The sequence below is a fragment of the Trichoderma virens genome (assembly GCF_000170995.1).
Source record: "Trichoderma virens Gv29-8 chromosome Unknown TRIVIscaffold_6, whole genome shotgun sequence".
Classification (NCBI taxonomy): domain Eukaryota; kingdom Fungi; phylum Ascomycota; class Sordariomycetes; order Hypocreales; family Hypocreaceae; genus Trichoderma; species Trichoderma virens.
In genome coordinates, this window is record NW_014013743.1 from 3,207,457 (window position 1) to 3,230,224 (window position 22,768).

A 22,768-nucleotide genomic window follows, 5' to 3' on the forward strand; every position below is an offset into this window, starting at 1 on the left:
ACTTCATCACTACTCCACTATCTTATTTACTTATTTAAACTTACACTCCCTGATAACTTTCTTTATATTTAAATTTTCACTTTTCAAAATGAAATCCGCTGTCATTGTCTCCGTCGTGGCCGCCGCCATCGCCAACGCCAACCCTATCCTCACCCGAGGTCAAATGTGCGACGTTGCCCCCACTGCCACTGTGGCAAACCCACCGGCTCCTCTCTCCTCTCCAGGAGCCACGACTGCCAGCGGATGCCAGCAGCAATGCGAGGCTAATGGCTCTTGTCAGTCCTTCGTCTTCGGTCTGCCTCCTAGTGCCACCGCGCCAAAATGCATCCTCTTCGCTGTACCGGCCAGTCAGGTGCCCTCTCAGGGGACGAATCTAAACATATTTGATAAAGCATGCTCCGCCAACACCGTGCCCACGCAAGCACCCACGGCTGCCAATCCTCAGGGCCCGGCGAATGGAAAAGGCGCTGGAAGCGATGCTACGAATGGACATGGTGCTGCGAATGGAAGCGGCACCACAAAGGGAAGCGGTGCCGCAAAGGGGGCTAGCGCTGGGCCTTCAAACCAAAATACCACGGGAAAACGGGCTGATACCTGCGGAGCGGCGCCATCAGGCCCGTCTAACAATCGCCCTTCTCCGTTCAGGGCCGAGACAAATGTAGTTTCCCAACAGGCTTGCTTAGCTCTTTGTCAGCAGACCAAAGGGTGCCAGTCGTAAGTTCTCCTAACGGATCTCGAAACTATTAGAAGTGAATGCTAATATAATTGGCATAGGTGTGAATTCGGGATTCCGTCTGCGAATAGTCCTAAAGAGTGTCTGCTATTTAGCGTTCCCGCTGCCCAGCTCCCTCCCCCTACTAAGGGACAAACGTTTGTGGCTTTTGATATTGGCTGTTAGATTAATCCGCTATATGTCACGACCAAACAACTTGTGGTCATCACAGTGGCTTACGGTATGTACCTACGGAAGAAAGTACAGACCGACAGGCCGACAAGAATAAAGCGATGACCAGTGCTTCGGTTATCACTCTTACGCTCACTACTAAGCTCTTGGTGATCCAGGTGATCACTCAGCAGTTAACAAGAATTGCAACGATATACTGTCTTTACAGCTTTAGTTTATTACGCTCATTAGAATAGTTAGATAGTCGGTTATTAAAACTGAAACTATAATACAATTAGATTGGAATCCAGATATCCTTAGATCATTATCTAGCCTCGTGACTACAATGCCCGCATACGGACCTGGCCTCTACCCACTAGGTTTGTCTTTGGGATTGATTGCATAAGTGGGTTGAAGAAGGCTGCAATTCATTCATCCACCACTACCAGCTGTGCTAGGAGACAGACTTACCCTAATGTCTAGACCTCATTGAGGTGTTTTGCATGAATGCCTTTTTTTTTTTTTTTTTTTTTTTTAAAATTTTCCTACGGCTAATCGAGAGAGTCAATCCTTCGTTGCCCAACCTTGATTCCGTGATTTCTTTTCTTTTCCGATGATACTGGCGACCCCAGGTGCGAATTTTTTGTTAGTCACAACTGGGTGTGGCGTTGTGTCTCATCAAGTGATGTTGATTTACAAACTATGGGCGGTTATGGGTGGAGCCCGGCTGGTGACAATGTGGTTGCGCAATCTGGGTACTGAGCTGTGATAAGTAACTTCCAATTGCTTAATTATACTAAATAGTCTGGGATCTGCAATTGACATCCTCTGAGCCCTGGATTCTAGCGCTACCACTAAGCGGACTATGGAAGCTGCATCTGCGCTGAAGCTACCCGCTAGGAAAGAAGCTTGACAACGAAGATGAGTCACAGCATTTGGCCGTCTTGAACCGTTGGAGATGATGGCCCAAACTCTACTGAATCTGCTCTCTTTAACTATCTGTCCAATTTCTGTCAAAGTAACCTCTACACGACAATCTTAATCTAAATGTTTGAATTACGCACACTGTCAGCTGACGATTGGGAGGCATGGAGAGCTGTGCGCCTGGCAGCTCTTGCAAATGCGCCTGATGCCTTTGGCTCTACATTCAACGATTGGGTCGACGCATCAGAGGATCGATGGCGTAACAGACTGTCAATACCAAACGCAATTGATCTCGTAGCACACGAGGTTGATGAGAGCGGCGGCGAGCGCGCGGTCGGAATGGCAACTGGGGTCCCGACGGAGCACGGATGGGCTGAGATTATCTCGATGTGGGTAGACCCTGGGTTTCGAGGCAGAGGACTCGCCTCTTCTCTTATTGGAAAAATTGCGAGCTGGGCGGTTCGGTCCGGATTCAGCGAGCTTCGACTTGCAGTGCGACCGGACAATGCCGCTGCACGATTGGTGTACCTACGCAACAGCTTCATTGTATCTGACGAGCCCGGCGATGAGACTCCTGATGGCAGGCGGGAAATTATTATGTTTCGCAACTTCAAAAATAACCCGGCTTCCGACTCCCCAACAACGCCCATCGATCCTTAGAGTGGGATGCTCGAATTTTTAAATTATGTTGTCTAGTTTTAGCATGCTCTGAACAAATTGCGTTTTCTGCGTGTTTAACAATCGGAAATACTAGAGGTCTACACAAATGAAACATTGTTGTTAGTAGTGATGGTATTGGTGAATTTGAATAAGCGTGAGGGCCGTCAAATGTGGAATCTAAACTGGTTTGGGTGGGAAGCAACATTGGAAATCTCAACATGTGCACTTTCCAACGAAGACCTGAGATTAGTCGTGCCGCGAGTCAAGCTGAAATCTTGTCCATCAACTCAACGGCTGCTAACCGCCATTCTCCGGCGTGTTGGCCATCTCTCTGTAGTTACCTTGCACGTCTCCATACACCATGTATACAATTAAGGAGGCGAACTTTCGTGATATCCCCCAATGGCCCATGCGTCCAAGCAAATCATGCAGGCCAGTGGTTACAATAGATTTCAGACGTGTAGGCCGCATACTTTTGAATCCGTGTGCTTCGAAAAGAACCCTTTCACCAGATATTCCGAGTTGCCTGAACTCTGGGAACTCGGGTTTCCGTGTTGCTACTTCATCGGCATTGTCTTGTCCATATTCGGCATAGCAGTACCATATGAGAGCAGCACAGAACATGGCACGGGGCACATGGATTGCCGGCTCGACGCCAATACACATCTTCTCGGCTTTCTGGAGTATGAGGGCTCCATGTATGGCACACCTTTGCGCGCTGTGGGACAGTGCCCATGCTTTGGTGCGTTCAGATTGGCGCCGTGATTGTTCATATCCCTCGCGCCCTGCAGCAATTTCCAACTCATTTATATCGGCAAACAATGTCATGAAAGCCAAATGCCAGAGTATTTCAACACAAAAGGGATCATCACCCTTATTGGATCCGTGCTCAATGTACCGATGATGAAACCGCAGCAGGGTTAACTCGTGCTGCTTCAGAGTATCAGCCAGCGTGCCTGCCACCCTATCTTCGGATATAGACGCAGTAATTCCCTCGAGCTCACAGTAAACCCTGAAAGAAAGCTTCTCGTGGTTGGCTGAATCCATGGGTAATTGTAAGTTTGGCGGGTGGCCATGCTGGGACGGAGGACTTTGCAGTGCGCCAACAGTTTGTGTGGCATTCCCGGCCAGCTTTTCCCACTCCTCCGCAGTGGAAGCTGCCCACAGACTGTCTGAACACAGTGGAGGGAGCTTAGACGCGGCATGTCTCATGAGCGGCTCAGTTTTGAAGATTGCTGAATGCTCGGCGTCGTGGATATAGAGTGCTGTGGCCACTCTGCAGTCTGTTAGCATTGCCGCAATGAATTTTAGCGCATACGGCCAACCGGTTCACATTCAAGACTCACCTATTGTGCTCTTCCCTTTTAGCCCAGCACGTCCATTTCACACGCACGTCATCATCAGGAGTAATACATCCTTCATGTTTGGACAGATCCCGAAATATGCCACACCTCCTTGCCCACTATTGATGTTTGGGTCAGCAGACGGACAGGTACACAGATGGCATCAGCACCGAGAAATGGGGCATAACCTACTGTAATCACAGTACCATGAAGCCCCTGTGCTAGTAATAGGTCCTTTGGCCTCTGCAGTTATCAGAATTGATGGTACCAATTTTAAAGTTACAGAGATACATACCCCTGACAACATGGCATAGGTCTGCCCAATCACCCCAGCTTGCGTCATTGCCACAGCCTCCAGTTTCCCACTGGACAAGACGTTTTCCCACTTATTCTAGTTAGCAATGACTTGAAAAATTCCAATCAGCTCAAGTTAGAGACGCACTGACGCCATCATGGCCTTATTGAGTCGCTCGAAGATCCTCTGGCCCTGTGCAATGGCAAAGGGAGAGCTGAGGAACAAGCTTCCTAGAGAGCATATTGACAATAGTAGTAGCGAGCTTTTGGCCGATGGCCGAAATGTCGGCGCGTGGATGATGGGAAAGATGGGGTTGAAACGTGTAAAGTACATTTGAATACAGAGATTCTACCACTGTGAGTCTCTAGCCATAATACACGAGATTCTGGAGGAGGTGTTACATACCAGAAAGTCTACAGATGGAAGCGGTTCGGCCGGAACTCGCGCCAGCAGTCTCTGGGATAGGCCGGCCCTAAATGTCTCATCCACCTTGGTCTTCTCACCAACGGCGTCTTGCATGATGTTTTCCGGCTGATGTGGCCCTAGGAATGTAAACCAATGTTGTCGAACAGAGTCTTCTCTAGGTGGAGAAGCGTCTTGAGACGATTGGAAAGGGAGGTACATCTGCTCCAATTGAGGCTGACTAAAGTCATCTAGGGGGAATCCAAACGGTGTGTCGATTATGGAGGGTTGGAAGACGTTCAGTTCGAAATCCGCGCTCATCTGCCATACTGGGGTCTGTAAGTTGAGAAAGGTCTCCTGGAAGACCTCGTCGCCGTGCCTGTCGTTGAACCAGTCGAGGTTTAAGTCTGCAGAAGCCACATTGTTAAGGCTATCGAGGTGGTTGTCGGTTGAGGGACTAATGGTGCTCCATGTTGGATTCGCCGGCGCTGAAAAACCAGCCAGGTCAGGTTGAGCTGGTGTGACGGATGGTGCTATTTGATGGACTCCTGCAAAGGCTACGTTGGTCAAGGGAGACAGCCCGGCTTGGGCACCCTGTGATGCATGTGATGCAGAATTGCCAGAACTATGGTCGGTGGCTTGCGATAGAGTAACGAGTCTGGGGACGGCCTCAACTGAGCCGTTCAGCGAATTTGGTCTGGGAGATGATTTGCCGTTCTGCTGATTCTCTTGCAGTTGACGATTACTCTGCGACTGATGGCCACGAGCATGGCGAAGGAGAGTATCACTGCACACGTCAGTTTAATTCAGTCGGAGATTCCATCTTCCCACTCTATCCATTCCGGGTTGGTCCACGAACTTGCGACTAAATGACTTGCCGCATATGCGACATGTGAATGGCTTCTCGCGGGTGTGCGACCTAACGTGCCTGGCAAGGTGCTCCTGTTTGGAGAATGACTGGGAGCACCAAGAGCAGGTAAGCACGCGTCGTCCCGCCATCTAATCATTGAGATTTGCCAGTCATATAGAACAAACTCACTAAGAAAATAACTTGCAGACTCACAGGATGTAGCAAATGCAAAATGCTACGGGAGCCATCATGGTTGGGGGTTTTATCCTATTAGCAAGTGACAAATGCATGTCGGTTCCAGGTTGTGTTATTACCGGGACCTCCGCGCTCCACACTGCATAGGCTGGTGGTGTTTGCTTCGCCATTCGCGTTTATCGTACGGAGCAGCTAACGCCTTAGCCCTGAGTTGGTCATGCTCAGGCAGCTCAGGCTACCAGGCAGTGGCAAAGCGTAGTGCTAGAGCCCATCCAAGAGCTATGCGCTCAGTCATCAACATTGAAAAGGGCCTCCAAGTCGGATTGGTCCCAGGGTTTCAGGCGATGAGCTGTTGGCACATCGTCTTTCTATAATGTAGCTTCAGCATTGGTGGAGAGCAGTTGATGAAGAGAATTGTTCTTTGGCCTGTAACGGTTCTCTGCAAGCGCTTCGATGTCCCCGACCTTTTGGAGATCTTCAATAAGAGACTTCTTTACCTCGAAAAACAGCGTCGGACAATTCGTGTGGGTCGTATCTAGAGTATAGTGCACTAGGCTATCCTGTAAGATGGAAACTTAGGCAACAAAAGGCCAGGGCCCTACTTATGTGACAATGTGGTTGAAGGATTCCTCTTTTAACATGATATGCATGCGGCGCTGCTCTTCGTATTGCATGTCTCGGAATCCGCCTCCTACACATCCGCAATCACTCCAACCAATGGTCGTTTCTCTGCATCGCTAAGGAACACAGCGCAAGAAGAGCTCCGTCATGGGGATTGTGCGAGATCTCGTGTCTATAGTGTACATTGTGTGTCTCGCCAGCGAAGTCGTGTTTGTGACTTACAAGTCGTTCAAGGGTAAGCTCATACATGCATCGCCGTATAAGGAATTGATGCGCTGCATATCTTCTGCGATAGTATCGATCGTCAAGGCTTTTAACACATGACCTTTGTACTGCGCGGTGCATTTAGGTGAGCCTGAGAAAAAAGACTACTGCAATACTATTCACATCTATCGACTTCATCAAGAGATATATCGTTATACAACAGATCAATCATCATTCAAGACCCCACATAAACCGTCCACATCTCTGCTCCCCCACGAACTTCCCACAGGGCCATTGTCGTGCTGTCCCGCAACCGTCCCACCGGGACCTAGCAACTCAGGAACACGTCGTAGGGCTTGCTGGGCTGTGATGTCATTCAACGCCATGTACAACATGATGCGGGCGTCCGCGTTGTTCTACTCACACAACCAAGCCAAACTAGGGTCTTGGTGTGCACAATAGGAGATACACAAACAGAACGAGCTAGGGACACAGTCGGGTTTCAATCAAACCCGTACCGCGAGATATTTGGCAGATGAGTACAAGCTTCGGACAATGTCAACGATTGTCTTGTGCGAGCTGCCTTGGTGTGGCAAAAGCCTTAGCCTAACTAATTACCAATCATCATGGCCTGCTTTTCGTTCTGCCTTGTTTCCCCTTACGTAGCTACTGTAGCCTCTCGGTCTTCGGCCTTTGCTGAGTAATAATACACCATGACGAGCATGGCGGGACAGTGGGACGGTGGGACGGCGGGACGTGGAGAGCGGGATGGAGGTGTCAGGAAGGGTGTAAGACACTTTGGCCACTGACATCAAGAAGCGTACTTAAACTTCGTGATAAGGGTGCCGACGATTTCATTTAAAAAAACTCACAAAGAGCTCACTGCTGACAGCTCACCATTTCGCACACTTTTCTCATCTTACAAATACATTCAGAATTTGACGCCGTTGTAATGTCTACAAACAACATCGCCTTCACCGCCCCTATCAATCCTGTTGGAGCCAGCCCAGTTCTCAAACGAGAGCAGATCTGGGCCGGCTTGCTTCTGAAAATTCGGTCTGCCGAAACGTTTGTTCCACAGGCCATTCAATCCACGACCGTCATCTCCGAATCTACGGACCAATCCACAGGAAACCCAGTCACTGTCCGCGAAGTCGTGTTCCGCAACGACCAGCGCAAAGTCATCGAGACAGTTACAGCATACGAACCTTCAAGAGTATTGTTTCTCCAGCCAGACGGCAGCTCCGTTAACAACATAGTCAGCGAAGGTGCAGACGGGGAGCTCTTCATGACCTACACCTTTGAATGGAGGCACCCTGGCGCTTCCAAGGCGGAACTGGCGGCGTTGTTGGAGAAAGAGAAGACAATGAGTAAAATGGCCGTGGAGGGGACCATTACTGCTATGCGCGAGTTGGCTAAAGACGGGAAGATATGAGAGCTGTAAACATGTTGCAAATAAAAGCTCATATTTGTTTAATTGATTCAGAATCGAGTTGAACCCACAGCTGTACTGATGGCTCCTGATCATAGTATACGTGTCAGAACACAGATTAATCCCTCTGCATAGTGTTGCCATTACTATTCTGTCCTTCCGATCATTTGTTTTATTTAATCTACGTAGACATGAGATAATAGTCCATACAACCGACCCGTTCTTGCGACCTACAGTCAAGGGTCATAGAGTTCCTCAATGGCCATTAAATGAGAGCTATATCTATTCGATAATTTCTTCTCTTTGTTCAGCATTCTCGACACAAGACCTAGTCAAATAAGTATTTATATTAACACAATCAAGTCTCATATACTAAGCCGAAGAGCTTTTCGAAGTACAATCTTCCGCTGGTGTCAAATACAAATACTGCTTCTCTCCACGTAACTAATGGAAAATAGCAATGCAGGCAAAGCCAGCAATACAACCAACCTCACTTCACGCTCGGTCCTATGAGCCTTGAATCTAATCAGGCATTCTAACTCCAGGCTGCAGCATTCTCCGTTACATACTGAGCCCAATTAGTAGGTTTGGCGTCAAGTAGACTCAGGCTGGGCTCAAGACTTTCTCCAAGGTAGTAACCAGGCTCTTCAACAAAAAGCTGGTTCTCCAAGTACTCTAAAGCAACGGCCTCCGGCAAGGACGCGCGATACTGCTCGGGTGTAACTTTGATGAAGACTGCCTTCTTTCCAGTGACTTTGGAGAAGGTATCCACAATCTCCTCGGTCGTGTAGTAGTCGGAAGCCGCTAGGACTTGCTTTCCCTGTAAGTTGTCCGCATTCTTCAGAGTAGCCTTGACAAAGAGACCTGGGAATCATTAATTTCGTAGTCCGAAACGTGACTGTGGAAAAGAGATTCGAGACTCATACCGGTATCCTTGGCTGCATCAAACAGTGGGAACTTCGCTTTCTTGCCGTCAACAGGATAGAACAGCTGATACGACCCATCCTCGGCCTTATTGAGCATCTGGGTGAAGTTACTCATATAGTAGCCGGCGAGGACAAATGTGCACTGGAGCCCTGAAGCGCGGATGTACTTTTCAATATTCGCTTTGCTATCAAAATGAGGAACATGGCTCAGTCGGCCTTTGGTCTCGTCGGTAACATGGTGGAGCGAGGAGAAGATGATGTAAGAAACGCCAACTTTCTTGGCCGCGTCAGTGACATTCTTGCCCTGTGAAAATTCGATGTCGCCATTGGCGGTTTCCCAGTAGTTCGTGACGAGGAAGATGGTGTGGGATCCTGATAGTGCCGAGGTCAAGGAATCAAGGGAGTTCAGATCGGCCTTTACACGTCTGGTTAGTGATGCAATTAGAGTTGTCGGAACAAGGGGAGCATACAGAGACGACCTCAACGCCCTGCTTGACCAGGTCCTGGGCAGACTTTTTCGAAGTGTCACGGGTAATACCTCGTATCTTGTATTCCTTGGAAAGCTGTGCATCCTCAAGAATGGACTTGATAACGGAACCTCCCTGATTGCCGGTGGCACCAAAAACTGTGATGAGCTTCGACATGGTTCGAGCTTGGAAGAATGAAGCCTTTATGAGAAAACTGAAAGGTGAGTAACTCTTGATGGTATGAAATTTGTCAAATTACAACGGTTGGTGGTGCATTGCCTTTCTACCTCCTCCAGGTGCCCTTTTATACAACAGGCGTTCCAGAAGAGTGAGCACTAGGATTCTGATCGATGAATACACATGGAGCTCTCGGTATTCATTTACAGTACATAGCAGACGAAGTCCCACAACCCCGGCGGGACCACCTTGGCCCGCAGACTTGCGGCGGGACCAGACGGGGCAAAGATGAAAGACTTGGTGGGACGGCCAGCCTGTTCAAGATATTTCGTCTTGACTTATCGTAAATCCTGACGACGGGGCCAGAGGCGAATGCCAAATAGGCAGAGGCTCCATTTAGAGATGCTTTTGATATTATTAAATATCGGCCAGTCGGCAATATCAAACGCCGAGAACGCCAATAACTGGTAGAAAGTCTCCAATTTGGTTTAGCTGCTGCACAGCATTGGTTGCCCGCCTTGACAACTACTAATAGAGGATGGTACTGTTGACGGACGCCTTCGAGCACGAGTCTTTGCAGCCGGCAACGTCGAGGGATGAGTCACCCCCCTTGTCGCTCACCATGTGCTCCAGGACGGTTCTCCTCACTAGTAGCCGTTATCAGTGCTCGTGAGCCGCGCGGTTGGCGGCTTTTTAACCATAAATTTTAGGTAATCATAGCCAGGGACCAGGGACCAGGGAGTCATCGGAGATCATTGAGCTGAACCGCAGGCTGCCAATCAGACTCGCCTTGCTGACGACCTGAAATGCTCACTCACATAAGTACAAGAAGCTTTCGGGGACTTGCAGGGTGGATGCGAGATTGAAATACTAGCAAGATATAGTAGTAGTAGTGAATTGCAAGACACTGCACTCTGTATCTACTCCATATATGCATGTTCATCCATCTCGGCTGGGCGGGTCTGCCTTAGGCACTTGGTAGCGGATATTATTCTGAGTCAGACGACTCCCGCATCCTTCTCTTTTCCATTTTCCATCCTCGCATTCATCGCAGGCGTTTTCTTATCTCGTCTACGCCGCAACTCCTCTGCCTGACAGAAGAGATACTCTGTCCGGCCCAGTAGACTAGGTGTTCTCCTCTCCTGTGTCGCGCGTGCTTCCTGCAATCTCCCCAAATGTCCTTCGCCAGCCTTCCCCCCGAGATCCGCTTCCAAATCTGGAGCTTGGCCGTGACGCCTCGCCACATCACAAAGGTGCGCGCGAAGGAGAGCGATGGCAAGCTCCTCTACGAGACCACGTCAACGCCGCCCCCGGCACTCATGCATGTGTGCCGCGAGTCTCGTCAGCAAGCGCCCTACCGGCGCGCATTCACAGCGGGCACCGAGCCTCGCTGGACGTGGGTCAACTTTGAGCTCGACACTTTCTGCGTCTCGAGCCTCTACGCCATTCACGACATTGTCTCCCACCGATCTGAGGTCCAGCGGCTTCAGATCCGGACTGACGACCACCTTGATTGGTACGAGTCGGTTACCAGGTATGATGGACTGTCCATTCTCTACGAAATGGAGAGCCTCAGGGAGATGCAAGTTGTGTTGGAGCCTGGCTACTTGACGTGGGGAGAGATATTTGCGGAAAGGGGCATGGGATGCTGTCCTAAAGAAAATATTACGTTTTTCGACGAGGGATCCGGGCTCGTGCTCACTGGCCCTCAGCTACAGATGGTGGGTGACTGGCAGCAGGTGTTTTCCTTTGACAGCGAGGGAAACCCGCCCGACCCGGAAAGCCTCTCGGATGAGATTGCTTTTGCTCTCGACGATTCTTGGCATATGACTTTGGCACAAATACAGGAGGTGGATTGAAAAGGTGTGAATTTGACAAGTGTCTAGTACTACCAATTAGGAACTTTGCAGTTAAGCCTGTATAAGCCTTTTCGAGTTATAGAACATATTCTAATATGGGCGGGGATTAAGATTCCAACAATAAGCAATATACTTAAAGCTTACTATATACATATATATACACCACAGCTCTTCAGTCTATCTACTTGCAGCAGCCATAGCCTCCTTGTCAGCGGCCAACATCTTCTGGATGGCTGGCCGATTCACGCAACGGTTCCACCAAGCATTCACAGCTTCGTGACTGACAACGATATCGCCGTACCCACATGCAAAAAGCCTTTGGATCAGCGGAATGTAGTAGATGTCTATAAGAGTAAAGTCGTTTCCAGCCATGTAGTCTTTGTGTTGTAAGAGACGTTCTGCGACGTCGAAAAACGTCTCAAGTGACCGCAGTGCATCTGCGATAACGGCCTCATTGGCGGGTAGTCCCATGAATTTTTTCGCAAATTTCTCGAATGATATTCGACCCGCGGGCTCCGCGAAATAAAGAATTTCTGCACTTTGCTCCTGGTCGAACAGCGCCGCAGCTTCGAGGTCGGAGTCTGAGGGTAGAAGTGGAAATGAGTACTTGGTTGCGAGGTACTTGCAGATTGCACGACTCTCGTAGAGAGTGAAGCCATTGGGGAAAACTACCACGGGGATTTTACCCCACGGGTGACGTTTTGTGTGTTCCGTGGACTGAGTGCAGCGGCGTTAGCTTCCAGAGGAATCGAACATTGAATGCAGGGGAATAAAGATTTGATGAATAGGAGGAAATTCTGAGGTTTGATATGATATATAATTTCCAAATGCAAGAAGAAGCTACGTCATCTCCCAAGACAAACAGGTCACCCACCTTTTGCTCCCCCTTCTGAAGGTTGAGAAGCACGAGTTCGTAATCTGTAAATCCACCTTCGGCAAGAGTCAGGCGGACACGATCGGTGTTTGTCGAGCCACGAGAGCCATATAGAGTAAAAGCTGGCATTTTTGCGCTGTACAGTCGTCTCGACGTGAATCTGGGGATGATTTTAGGGAGCCTCGACATTGTGTGAGTACTCTCGAGAGGGATCAGGCCAGTCACTCTTTATATAAGCTGAAGACATCTCGATATAAAAAGAAACTATTGGGATTTGTAGAGCCTGGATGCCTCCACTTCTATCAAGACAATTGAGATTCTGAACGAAGTCACATCTCGGCTTATTCCTGGTGAAGGATGAAGTTCTTCCAGCAGCGTCTACGATTGGTGGGTTCGCTCTCGCTACCCAATCAAGCTAGCGCCAGATCCTACAAGCCTCAACTACCAGGTACCTTTTTAAAGCGATCGCAGCTCTCTTACCTCACGATCTCGGTGATGAGTCATGTCATGCGCCTTTTGATTCGTCTGCTCGGATTTCTTGCTTCTTATACTCCGTAATTCTTCCTCTAGCTTGAACGGTATTGCGCGACATGCGTGAATGTCCTAGTCACCGCTCAATGATGGCCGGAAGCGTTACCACTCGAAAACAAAACAGCAAATGTAGAACCAAGGTAAAGACTGGTTGCACAACCTGCAGGTCAGTCGCCGCGAGTATATCCCGTCTCTTTACCAGTCTTCACTCCGAGACTATCAAATAGATTTAGACGGGAAATCATCGCTACAGTGCATGTGCTGAATCAGCAATAGAATTAGAAAGGTCAAATGCGACGAGAAAAGGCCGTTTTGCCTGAGATGTGTCAATACTGGTCGTGCTTGCGACGGCTACGAGTCTCCCTTTCGAATCTTCCCCAGCCAACCATCAAGAAGCTCTCATTCTGGAGACAGTAGCTCAGCTGTTGATCTACAACCAGTCCAGCCCGTCCAGCCCCCCATCATTGAAATCACCCCTCAGGACATTGACCTTCTCAATCGTTGCTTCTCAACCAAAACCATACTCGACGTGGAGCTGGGCTGTGATGCAGAAGCCAGGCAAGCCCTCCAGGCCAGCCTGACAGATCCGTCTATTCGACACGCAATATCGTCTCTCAGGGCTCTTCGAGAAGATTTTGAAACGTCCGGAGATGATCCAGCGTCTGTCGCGCCGCCGACCCCGGGCTATCACTACGGCCTCCAGCAGTATAGTATGGCTTTGGGGGGTCTTACCTCTAAAATGTCATCTCCGGGCTCCGACCGGCTGAAGTCGGCATTGCTTTGTTGTCAGATCTTCATCAGCATTGAGCAAGTGCAGAAAAACTACGCTGCAATGATCCAGCATATCATTCAAGGACTCAGGATCATGCACGAGTACCGGGCAAGGCCATATTTCGCCACCGTGAATAGACTCATACCAGCACACCATGATCAACTACCTTTACTGGATGTCTTCGTCATTAAGGTGTTTGCTGCACCATGTAAATTTGCAGACACCTCTACAACGGCCGACACAAGTGTGACGACGTTGCCGCCGCATCAACAGCCTGTTGAATCTCGTAATTTTCGCGCGATTGCACCCGACATGCGGACGGAGCTTACGAGAATCGCCACGTCGTCGCTGGAATTCCTCAGTAAAGTGTCGCAAGTCGAATCGGTAGGAATCGGTTTTCAACTACTATCCGACAAGGCAGCTCTGCTGGCCTCGCTAGACTCGTGGCTCATTGATCTTGAACACGTTCAGACGGAAACCGAATATCCCCGCCCTGAGCCCATCTCAGTATCATTCTTGCGCCTCTTCCATCTAATACTGAAAATCGTCCTCTTGGGGGCACTGGACTCCTCACCAGATCTTGATGCCAAGTTACGAATTGAGAACGACAGACTGCAGGGTTTAGCCAACATCGTGGATGAGAGAGCCAAAGCTTATACAACGTGTAGTGGGACTAGTCATGGCCGAGGAGAGCGCCCTACAGTGCGCTGATCTTTATTGTAGACTGGCTTCATTTTTTCCTAGCCAGGTACTTGATTCTTCTATGCCGCTATGCTCCACACGTCCGAAGGCGCACGCTGCAGGCCGCACGCCGCTATACTGGAGGGAGTTTGGCATGGAGACTTGGTAGATTGGGTGGTGGCTGGATTGGGCGGGGAGTAATAAATATTGCAAGCTACGACAGCCGTCAGATATAGTATACTATAAACTCTATAGAGTCTAATCTAGACATAGATACACTATTGCGCGTGATCGTGCACGCTGTTGTTGGTAAATGGGGTAGGTAACCATGTCAGTGAGCCGACTAGGCTCTGGTATATTTGTGATGTGACTGATGACCAGTATTTGGACCTGTTTTGCAGCGCGACTTGCATTGGGCAAATCCAACCATTCCCGGGATTGATCCTATTGTACAGTAAGTAGATGATAACCGGCCACAAATAAAAGCTGCTATACCTTCATGTACCTGCCAAGCTGCCTCGACACTCTGCCCATTCTCTGGGTCAATATCAAATGGCAATGTGATGTTTGCGCGGCCACTAGTAAACTCCATAGTGGGGCCTTTGGTTGTATCGGCGATACTGTCAAGCGAACACAATCCGAGATGATCAGAGAGTCCACAGGAATGGATAAGCTTCCCTAGTTCGTAGATAAAATCGTGATGCTGGTCCATATCAATCTGACGTGCCTCGGTAGAGAACTCGTAAGGGATTACACTTTCTCCAGAAAACGCCCATCTAGTCGCAGCAATTGTAGTGGAAACAGAGCCAGTCTTGAGGGGAACAGCAACGTTTCCAATGTTGACCAGCTTCTCGTCAGTCTCAAGATCGAAATGCTGATGAACAAGCGCGAGGCCATAGATATGCTGAGCTTTGTGCTTGACAAAGACGGCGCAAATATCCGAGAGCATCTTCTGCGTGCAATGAGTTTGGAACGATTCGTTGGACTCCGCGATACCAGGCAAGGAGTTGAAGTGATCAACGGATGGAGGTAGAACAAGAGCCATAGTGTTGATATTGCTGATATATTCACAGCCGAATAGCGGATTGGCGGGGTACGGATTGTCTTTTGAAAGAGAAGAGGGGAGCTTTTGGAGACTATTTATACTTCACGACCGCCCTACAGAAGTAGGAGAGAGCGAGACACAGCTTCAAGTCACCCAATTACGCTGGTGTTGTAGCAAATACAACGATGATGGGCTGCGTAGTTGTTTTTATGTAATGATATCCTTTCATTAACATGGGTTTACCATGACGTGGCAGCCATGGCGTCGGCCAATGCACGCAGACACCCTCGTCAACGCCACATAAAGCACTTGGAGTAACACACATCACTGTGACAGACAGAGTCATTGGCTCCCTCTCAGCGCTCGGTGAAGTGTTCGGCACGCCACTTTCAGCCGCATTACAAGAAAGGACTGTGAACGAATCATTTCCCGCTGGTCTCGACCTTATCACCATCCTTACCATCACAAGCCCAAAATGACTGGAGGGACCTAGAGAGTCCAGTGCGACTACTGGCAGCGAATCGCTCTGAGATGGTGGCTGCTGGTCTCATGAAACCCGACAATAGCTTCTTCCTGTATCGCGCTATTAAAATTAGAGATGCGAGAAAAATAGGAACCGAGTAAGAGGATCAAATAGAAGACAAAGCATCAAGAATTGAAATCATATTCGTTATGATCAGGTCTACTTCGTATCCCTCTCGAGTCGCTTCCATTCCTGTTCCCAAAACTTTTCTCCCTGATCGAATGCCGGCCGCTGATTTGGATCTACGCTCATGCATCGGGACACAAAATCTTTCCATACTTCCGGTATGCCTTGACTCCCATGAGTCCATTCTATCGCCTTTGCCTCCCACTGTCCCCTGTCATAATCCCATGTATCCTCGCTCTGCTCAAAGATGGCCCACAAACTCCGTCCTACACTGTAGACCTCTGCGGCCTCCAGTGCCCTTGGGCATTCGCGCTGCCACAGCTGGAACACATTCCGCCTTGGCCAAGTCCCGCAATCATCAGGTAGCTGACCTGTGAACTTTCGATAGACCATATTCGCTTTCCCAGGCTTTGTATCCCTCACCGCATCCGTTTCCTTGTTTGCGGCCATCTCCACGTCCCACATGCCGTTTGCTTCTGGGGCAAGGAAAAACGGAGACGCGCCTGATTGCTCCCAGTCAATCACAACCACATCATCATCGTTGTTGAGAAGCATATTGCTTGGCTTCAAATCCATATGGTACTGCCCTGACGAATGCACCATGGCCATCGCAGATGAAATTTGGCACGCCCATTTCGCCTTTGCTACTAGCGGGAGTCTTGTGCGATTCTCATTACTTTGGCTGATTATCTCTTGCAAGGATTGGCGTTGGAGAAACGGATACAACGCTCCGCATATGACGTGGTCTTTCTCTGTAACATCGTGACTTGCAGATTGAGGCGACCCAGTGGTAACTAGTGAGGACGGAGGGAGCAGGATATTCGGATGACGGGGTAGAGAGTAGATGACCTCGAGTTCGCGATAGAACGTATCTCGCTCGGATTTATAGTCCGCCTCGCCCTCCAGGAATAAGCGGAAGCTGAGTCCTTTGTAAACGTATAATCCGCCATCTTTCTGGTCTCGGAACCGAGTGACCGTCGTCCCCCCACGTCCCCCTAACATATCGGAAAATTGAAGAGACTCGAGTGGAATATAGTGCGGTTCGGCAATGTGAGCTGCTCGGATGAGAGTATCTTTGAAAGAAGTGGCAGGTAAAAGACTTGCTAGATAGTCGCGAAAGACACTCTCGTGAGAGATTCTGCAAGTCGTTTCACTGCCATCATCTTGCTGAATTTGTACAACAACATCCGGAAGGCGAATTAAGGGATTTGAAGCGCAAATAGGCCAAACGTTTGCGATTGAATCGTGCACCGCTTGGCGCATGGATCCTCTGTCGGGAAACGTCTGCTTGTCGTCGTCAACTTGGATGTCGTGAAAGCAGGCTACGATGCGACTGCTGGTGCTGAGCGGCTGAGAAATGTCGAGATCGAATCGAAAAACCAGTGAAAGATCGCCACAGTAGGCCTCTGCAAACACCGTCGTCTCCTCGTCGTTGCCAGAAATCAGCGTTATCGTGATGTCCATTATAAAGCGACATGGAACGGTAATGGTGAATATAAAGAAGTAGGTGGAGTGAAGAGATCAAGAGCCTAGAGAATGTTTGACATATTTTAGAGTTTAGACCATCGGCGGGAGTGGGCCATTTAGCGCCTGAATTGCTGGACTAGCTCATGCCAGCACGTGGGCTCCCGTGATTGGGTACCTGCCATTTCTATTTCTCGGTTACGGCGACTTGCTATAGGTTGGTCACATCATCACTCCAAGGTACCTACACCGCAAGTACTCACACATGTAGTTTTCGCACAAGAAGAACGGGTGAATCAAGTCCAATATAACATGTACGCGTCTTGACTATAGTGCATGTACGTACTCGTGATAGGCAGCATATGGCCTTGGCTCATCGAGTTTAATGCTGTGTGAGCCCATTTACAGATATTGAATGCCATAACTCGCCGGGCCTTTGAGCTCATTGCTGAATTCACATTCGCAGCCTCTCCTCTCTCTTTGCGCTACAGTTTATACAGTTGATTTCGTACTTCAATTCAGATAATCGGTCTCGATTTCGATATGAGACCCTCACAGGAGGTGGCGCGTTAAAAAATAGACAGAATTATTAAATAGTATAGCACCGCCGCACAACGCCCAAGTCTTCAAACAGCTGAGCACATGCATTTACATGGATGAGTAGGTATAGCACAAAGGGCCTCCCTGGATGTCCATGTAGTCCCTGACAATGGGTTCAGTGTCGTCAAGCTCCAGGATGGGCATGGCGTCGTTGATCGAGGCTGCAATTACTTTGTTGCGGTCTTGGAATCCACTGTAGTCAGCCAGGCGGGTGGCGTTGCGGCCTTGCCACTGCATTGAGTGTTTGTTAGCAGTTGCACTCTCTGACAATAAAAGGAAGAAAACCCCAGATGCCTACATACCTTGGCCCAAGCACGGTCAACGTTGCCGTGATGCAGGAAAAAGAGTGGCTCGTTGGGCGAGGTGGCTGGGCCCATATCACCAAAGATGATGCTGTGAACTGCAGGCATGTTAGCATTTTCCGAGGAAATCAAGTTCGGTAAAGTCAAGAAAGATCAAGAAAGACAAACTCTGTGCGTGCGGCAATCCCTCAAGCATGTTGGCCATCTCGGAGAATTTCTCAAAGCCGTAAATGGTGTTCATGACTTTGGAGTTGTAGGCGCTAGACTGCATGTCGCCAATAATGAGATCACCATTTTCATCGTTGCCCTCACCACCGTTGAACGCGCGCGTGAAGCAGTGCAGTCGATCACCGGGGTCATTCAAGTTGGGCCACCCCATACCCAGCGTCAGGTTCGTATTGGCAAAGGGGCCATCGACCACGCAGCGCTGGAAGCCCGGCTCGTTGCTGCCAGTACTCTTGCCGTTACCGCCGAAGCCGGTGACGGGGTCAAAGAGAGGTGAATTGGGCATGTCCTTGGCGTCGGCTTCAATGCTCCAATCCCAGTATGGCTGTGTACCATTGAAGCCGCACTCGGTCCGTAGCAGGTCCTCGTGCAGCTTTACATACCATCGATGCCATGGGAGGAAGGTGGCCACGAAGTGGATTTCTGTATTGAGAGCATAATGGGTGTACACCAAGTCGTCCATGCGCGTGGTGACGGCATCGATTTCGGCGTACTTTGCCTTGGGCAGCTCGCGCAGACACACGGCGGCACGAAGGTACTCGGCCTTTTCGGTGTCGGTAAGCTCGCGCCATTCCTTGCGGACGGCTGGATTTGAGCAGAGTGCGCTTGTGGCTGCGGCCATCGCGAGGGAGGAAATGGCGATGATCGAGGAGCGGACCATTGCGGCGAGTAGTGAGTGGTACTTGACCAGCGGAGGGGTTGATTGATAGTGAGCGTTGGCTTGAATTGAGATCTAAATGAAGATGAGAGAGAGTGTGTGTGGTGAAGCAGATGGGCGAGAGTTGGTAAGAGAGAGTAGTCTTGAGGCCAAAGAAGCGTATATCTTGACAGTTACGTCTTCTTTATAGATGTCGTCCTGTGGGATAGCCTGCCCTGAAATGTGCCCCCTTTTGAGAAGCCTCTTCCTCTCGTCTAGCATCGTATCAGCTACTCATATGACACATCGTAGTGGCACTGGCTGTCATCTGCATACTAGAGAATACGAGCAATTGCCATTGTAGCCTTAAACTGTCGTCACTCATGCGGTCAGCTTTTGAGCCATCCTTAGATGTTCGTGTTCACAAGGCTGTACCTCCCCCTTGGCAGCCGATCGGGCCCGTTTTGCTCGTGTTCCAGAGATCCACTACTCAGCTTGGAGCCTACTTGTGGCGGGGGCATAAAATGAATAAGTTTGTAGCCAGGATGAGTTGGACATTGAGCTAATAGAGTTGCTTTTATCGCCTGTACAGCCCCTTAGTCAACTATTTTTTCTCTTTCAATGTAGAGAGTAGGATGGTAAGCCTACCCTCAGGCCACCTTAACCAGCTACGCCTTTGACAACTGTTGATTGATAAATACGAAAAATTGTAACCATACATATTTTTACCAAAGAAAATCCTTCTCTCATGCAAGTTTCAGATGATGTAATCAAAGCGCGGCTGGAGGGTTACAGAAGCGGCAATAGCGTCACGGGCAGCCCGCAGTCTCCCGGGGGACAATAACGGTTAACGCCGAGAGAGAAAAATGGCCCGCGAGGTCTGAAAAGGCCAAAACCGACAAGCAGGTAAATAGCAGGGAGGGCAGTAAGCAACAATCAAGTTCAAAGGGTACCGAGAGGCCCGGATCCGAAAAGAAGGGTTAGAATTGGTTATACGCATGGAATACGTAATAAGGCATAATGTTCAAAAGGATGGGGACAACTGTTAGAAAGTAAAATGGTAAAAGTAGGGAAATAGGGAGAAGAAAAGCATAGGCATTGGTCGAAGAGAAGTAAAGTAATTTGGGAGACACGGATAAGAAAAGATCCGGTAGACTAGGTATCGAGTTCCCTCATCGCATTCGCAGCTTTTGTCAAATACACAACTTATTATATAGTCAACAATGTTACCAATCTTCCACAATAATTGGCAATATTACCTCTACAGAGAGTATATATTTGTAGATTTACTATATTTATCATCACACTTGTACTCCTCTGTAAATCTTCTTTCACACGACTTTCCTCAGAGTAATCAAAACATTATCTCGAATTAGTACTCTTGAACCTCGTGGTAAATCAGGCCGAGGTCCGTTGTGAGAACACCCTATACGTGAGCCCGCCGGCTAATGAAAGCAAAATCTTCTAACATAATCATCAGCTAAGCCGCCAAGGGTTTCCATAGGTTTCAGGCAGATCCGCTTCAGGTTCGTCTATTGCGTAGAACAAAACAGTAGCCACATTGGGCTTTCGGCTTTGATTCCCCGTTTAATCTAAGCATCTAAAGCAACAATACAATTGCCGAACTTTTCGAGCCCTGTTTTTCTTCCCCTATCCAGGCCTCGACTCAAGACTTATCCAGGATTGTTCATCAGTTCCCGTGTCCTTCCCGTGTCCGTTTCAGCTTGCGTTGAGGGGCTAAACGAACTTGATTTAGCCGACTGGGCAATCTATGATCTAATGATACTGGCTTGGTTATTTATGCCGCGACCAAGCTTACGGCTATCACCTGTGGTCATGCGTTCTTCATAATACACAATATCCTAGCGGAGTTCTATGATCTCTATTGATGCCCCCCAGTTTATAGTAATAATAAACATTGGAGTTGGGATGGATTTGGTTTTGGATTTGCCCCTAGTGCCACTAATATGATACTATTGTTGTCGCCAGTAATTTGCTACTAAAGTCTAGAGGCATTGCCCCGTTTTCGTTTTCGTAGGCCCTTCTATAAATGTCGCGTGTTTGTTCCGAAAATGCAATATTCTTGTTCTCTACGTAGCCAGTTGTGACCTTCTTTTTTCTTTTTTCTTTTTTCTTTTTCCTTTTTTCTAATAATAATAATCATAACCTTTCCATTCACCGAATTGCGATAAGGGTGCGCATCACAAAATGCATTTCCTTACGCTGTTAATCCCGTTTCTTGCCAGCGCTGGCGCTGGAGCAAGTCAGTCAAGCCGGCGTCCATTCCAAAAATGGAATACTCCCCCATAGCTAACCAAAGACTATCAATCTCACAGGCCCTCTATTCATGTCCCACCCAGAAGCGCGTGCACAAGCGTGCTTCATAGTTGGGACAAACACACTACCAAAAGAATCTCAGGATGCGGCAAATTTCCTCGCCTCTAATGTCACCTGCAACAGCAAAAAGACTACAATTTCCAGTGTACCGGATGTTTCTTCCGGCGGCATCTCCTTCTCTTCAATCAACTTTGCTAATTCGGACTTATCGCCACTGCAATTCGCTTTACAAAAGTTTGCAACCACCAGCCCTCTCGCCAATAACGATCTGGCAAAGTTCCAAAACGAGGCAAATGTTTATACTGCTACAGAAATTGGACTTCGGTCCATTGGAGGCGAATTAGCTATCAAGGCACCAAAGTTCTTTATTGCAATGCAGATCTCTCGGATTCAAACGGCGCAGGGAAATCCCCCGACGGACCCAGGCCAGACGGTGGAACATCTTTTAGGCAAAGTGACCAAGAACGCATCTCGAAAAGATCAGCAATTTTTAGATGAAATCACAGCACTATCCAAAGTGTTGTCTTAGGTCAGACAAGTCAGAGAACATTACAGCGCTCTCTATGGAAAGCTACTCGTTTGTTTATTGTGCATGGAGTTTATATTATCAAGTTGCATCCGTGGATAAATAGACCGCAATTAAATAGTAACACAAGCTACGTAAACAGCATGAACAAAAGACATCAAATTTTGTCAAAAAAGAGCAGCTTACCCCACAAGCGCCACATGAAAGTGATATGCGTGCTAAGCCTTATAGGTGCTACAGTGTCATCGGCTTCCTTCTAGTACAGCGGTTACGACTAGTCTACGCCTTACCAGGCGGTTACTACTGTATCTCCTGATTCGACGCTGGGCCATATCGGGATATTCCGTAGCGTTCCAGAGTACACGCGGCAGCCGAAACTCTTACTGCCGCTCCAATCACCTTCAGTTTTACAGTTACAGGGGGTACTCGCTACTTTGCTACCATCAAAGGCATAACACGAGGCAACCCGTGGGCAACAGGGGCGAGAGCCTACGCCATACAACTATTCAGGGGTAAGTGTTGTCATTCACAAGTCCCAACAAGCGTTGTGCTCCACGGCTTATCAAGTTAGTCTATTAAATACTCTCCATATTTATAGCGTAGCTCCGGAGTCGTCGGCGCCATGTGGGAGTTTTGACCCAGGGGGAGGACCCCTCGGTCTAATGCCGAGCGCTGGTACACCGCAGCACTACCTGATACTCCAGGGCCTGGGTTATCAACTATCTCATCACGGGGTAGCGGAGTTGTACGAATAGTTTAGCATGTGATTCGAGGTCTAGTCCGCATATTAGGAGACTTTGATTGTGGCGGTGCCGTCCTTGTATATTGTGATCTTATGGGATTAGTGTAATCTTTCTTAATATGCGGAGTACTGCAAGAGGCAATAT

General features: G+C 48.8%; 12 protein-coding genes across 12 annotated transcripts; 6 read left to right on the forward strand and 6 right to left on the reverse strand.

The window, feature by feature from the left end:
• Positions 1–88: 88 nt before the first annotated feature.
• TRIVIDRAFT_222348 (uncharacterized protein) lies at positions 89–898 on the forward strand (the record flags this gene model as incomplete). Its single annotated transcript, XM_014101811.1, has 2 exons — positions 89–714; positions 775–898. The coding sequence occupies 2 exons, from the start codon at positions 89–91 to the stop codon at positions 896–898; spliced, it is 750 nt and encodes a 249-aa protein (XP_013957286.1).
• Positions 899–1,930: 1,032 nt separating this feature from the next.
• Positions 1,931–2,467, forward strand: TRIVIDRAFT_222349 (uncharacterized protein; the record flags this gene model as incomplete). Its single annotated transcript, XM_014101812.1, has 1 exon — positions 1,931–2,467. The coding sequence occupies one exon, from the start codon at positions 1,931–1,933 to the stop codon at positions 2,465–2,467; it is 537 nt and encodes a 178-aa protein (XP_013957287.1).
• A 297-nt stretch (positions 2,468–2,764) lies between these two features.
• TRIVIDRAFT_60097 (uncharacterized protein) lies at positions 2,765–5,605 on the reverse strand (the record flags this gene model as incomplete). The annotated part of the gene is made up of 7 exons (XM_014101813.1): positions 2,765–3,743; positions 3,814–3,929; positions 4,003–4,053; positions 4,106–4,201; positions 4,253–4,453; positions 4,511–5,294; positions 5,571–5,605. 7 exons carry the CDS (start codon positions 5,603–5,605, stop codon positions 2,765–2,767), a joined length of 2,262 nt encoding a protein of 753 aa, XP_013957288.1.
• Positions 5,606–7,329: 1,724 nt separating this feature from the next.
• Positions 7,330–7,812, forward strand: TRIVIDRAFT_29110 (uncharacterized protein; the record flags this gene model as incomplete). The annotated part of the gene is made up of 1 exon (XM_014101814.1): positions 7,330–7,812. The coding sequence occupies one exon, from the start codon at positions 7,330–7,332 to the stop codon at positions 7,810–7,812; it is 483 nt and encodes a 160-aa protein (XP_013957289.1).
• A 532-nt stretch (positions 7,813–8,344) lies between these two features.
• On the reverse strand, positions 8,345–9,379 carry TRIVIDRAFT_28808 (uncharacterized protein; the record flags this gene model as incomplete). The annotated part of the gene is made up of 3 exons (XM_014101815.1): positions 8,345–8,673; positions 8,730–9,150; positions 9,206–9,379. The coding sequence occupies 3 exons, from the start codon at positions 9,377–9,379 to the stop codon at positions 8,345–8,347; spliced, it is 924 nt and encodes a 307-aa protein (XP_013957290.1).
• Positions 9,380–10,554: 1,175 nt separating this feature from the next.
• Positions 10,555–11,238, forward strand: TRIVIDRAFT_28203 (uncharacterized protein; the record flags this gene model as incomplete). Its single annotated transcript, XM_014101816.1, has 1 exon — positions 10,555–11,238. The coding sequence occupies one exon, from the start codon at positions 10,555–10,557 to the stop codon at positions 11,236–11,238; it is 684 nt and encodes a 227-aa protein (XP_013957291.1).
• A 177-nt stretch (positions 11,239–11,415) lies between these two features.
• Positions 11,416–12,241, reverse strand: TRIVIDRAFT_28420 (uncharacterized protein; the record flags this gene model as incomplete). The annotated part of the gene is made up of 2 exons (XM_014101817.1): positions 11,416–11,955; positions 12,113–12,241. The coding sequence occupies 2 exons, from the start codon at positions 12,239–12,241 to the stop codon at positions 11,416–11,418; spliced, it is 669 nt and encodes a 222-aa protein (XP_013957292.1).
• Positions 12,242–12,732: 491 nt separating this feature from the next.
• Positions 12,733–14,126, forward strand: TRIVIDRAFT_28818 (uncharacterized protein; the record flags this gene model as incomplete). Its single annotated transcript, XM_014101818.1, has 2 exons — positions 12,733–12,809; positions 12,920–14,126. The coding sequence occupies 2 exons, from the start codon at positions 12,733–12,735 to the stop codon at positions 14,124–14,126; spliced, it is 1,284 nt and encodes a 427-aa protein (XP_013957293.1).
• A 228-nt stretch (positions 14,127–14,354) lies between these two features.
• On the reverse strand, positions 14,355–15,141 carry TRIVIDRAFT_60091 (uncharacterized protein; the record flags this gene model as incomplete). Its single annotated transcript, XM_014101819.1, has 2 exons — positions 14,355–14,540; positions 14,602–15,141. 2 exons carry the CDS (start codon positions 15,139–15,141, stop codon positions 14,355–14,357), a joined length of 726 nt encoding a protein of 241 aa, XP_013957294.1.
• A 751-nt stretch (positions 15,142–15,892) lies between these two features.
• On the reverse strand, positions 15,893–17,257 carry TRIVIDRAFT_14145 (uncharacterized protein; the record flags this gene model as incomplete). Its single annotated transcript, XM_014100868.1, has 1 exon — positions 15,893–17,257. A coding segment is annotated over one exon (1,365 nt), but the record flags the coding sequence as incomplete, so codon positions are not given.
• A 645-nt stretch (positions 17,258–17,902) lies between these two features.
• TRIVIDRAFT_29649 (uncharacterized protein) lies at positions 17,903–19,003 on the reverse strand (the record flags this gene model as incomplete). The annotated part of the gene is made up of 3 exons (XM_014101820.1): positions 17,903–18,085; positions 18,157–18,254; positions 18,325–19,003. 3 exons carry the CDS (start codon positions 19,001–19,003, stop codon positions 17,903–17,905), a joined length of 960 nt encoding a protein of 319 aa, XP_013957295.1.
• Positions 19,004–21,365: 2,362 nt separating this feature from the next.
• TRIVIDRAFT_28407 (uncharacterized protein) lies at positions 21,366–21,884 on the forward strand (the record flags this gene model as incomplete). The annotated part of the gene is made up of 1 exon (XM_014101821.1): positions 21,366–21,884. One exon carries the CDS (start codon positions 21,366–21,368, stop codon positions 21,882–21,884), a length of 519 nt encoding a protein of 172 aa, XP_013957296.1.
• Positions 21,885–22,768: the final 884 nt, after the last annotated feature.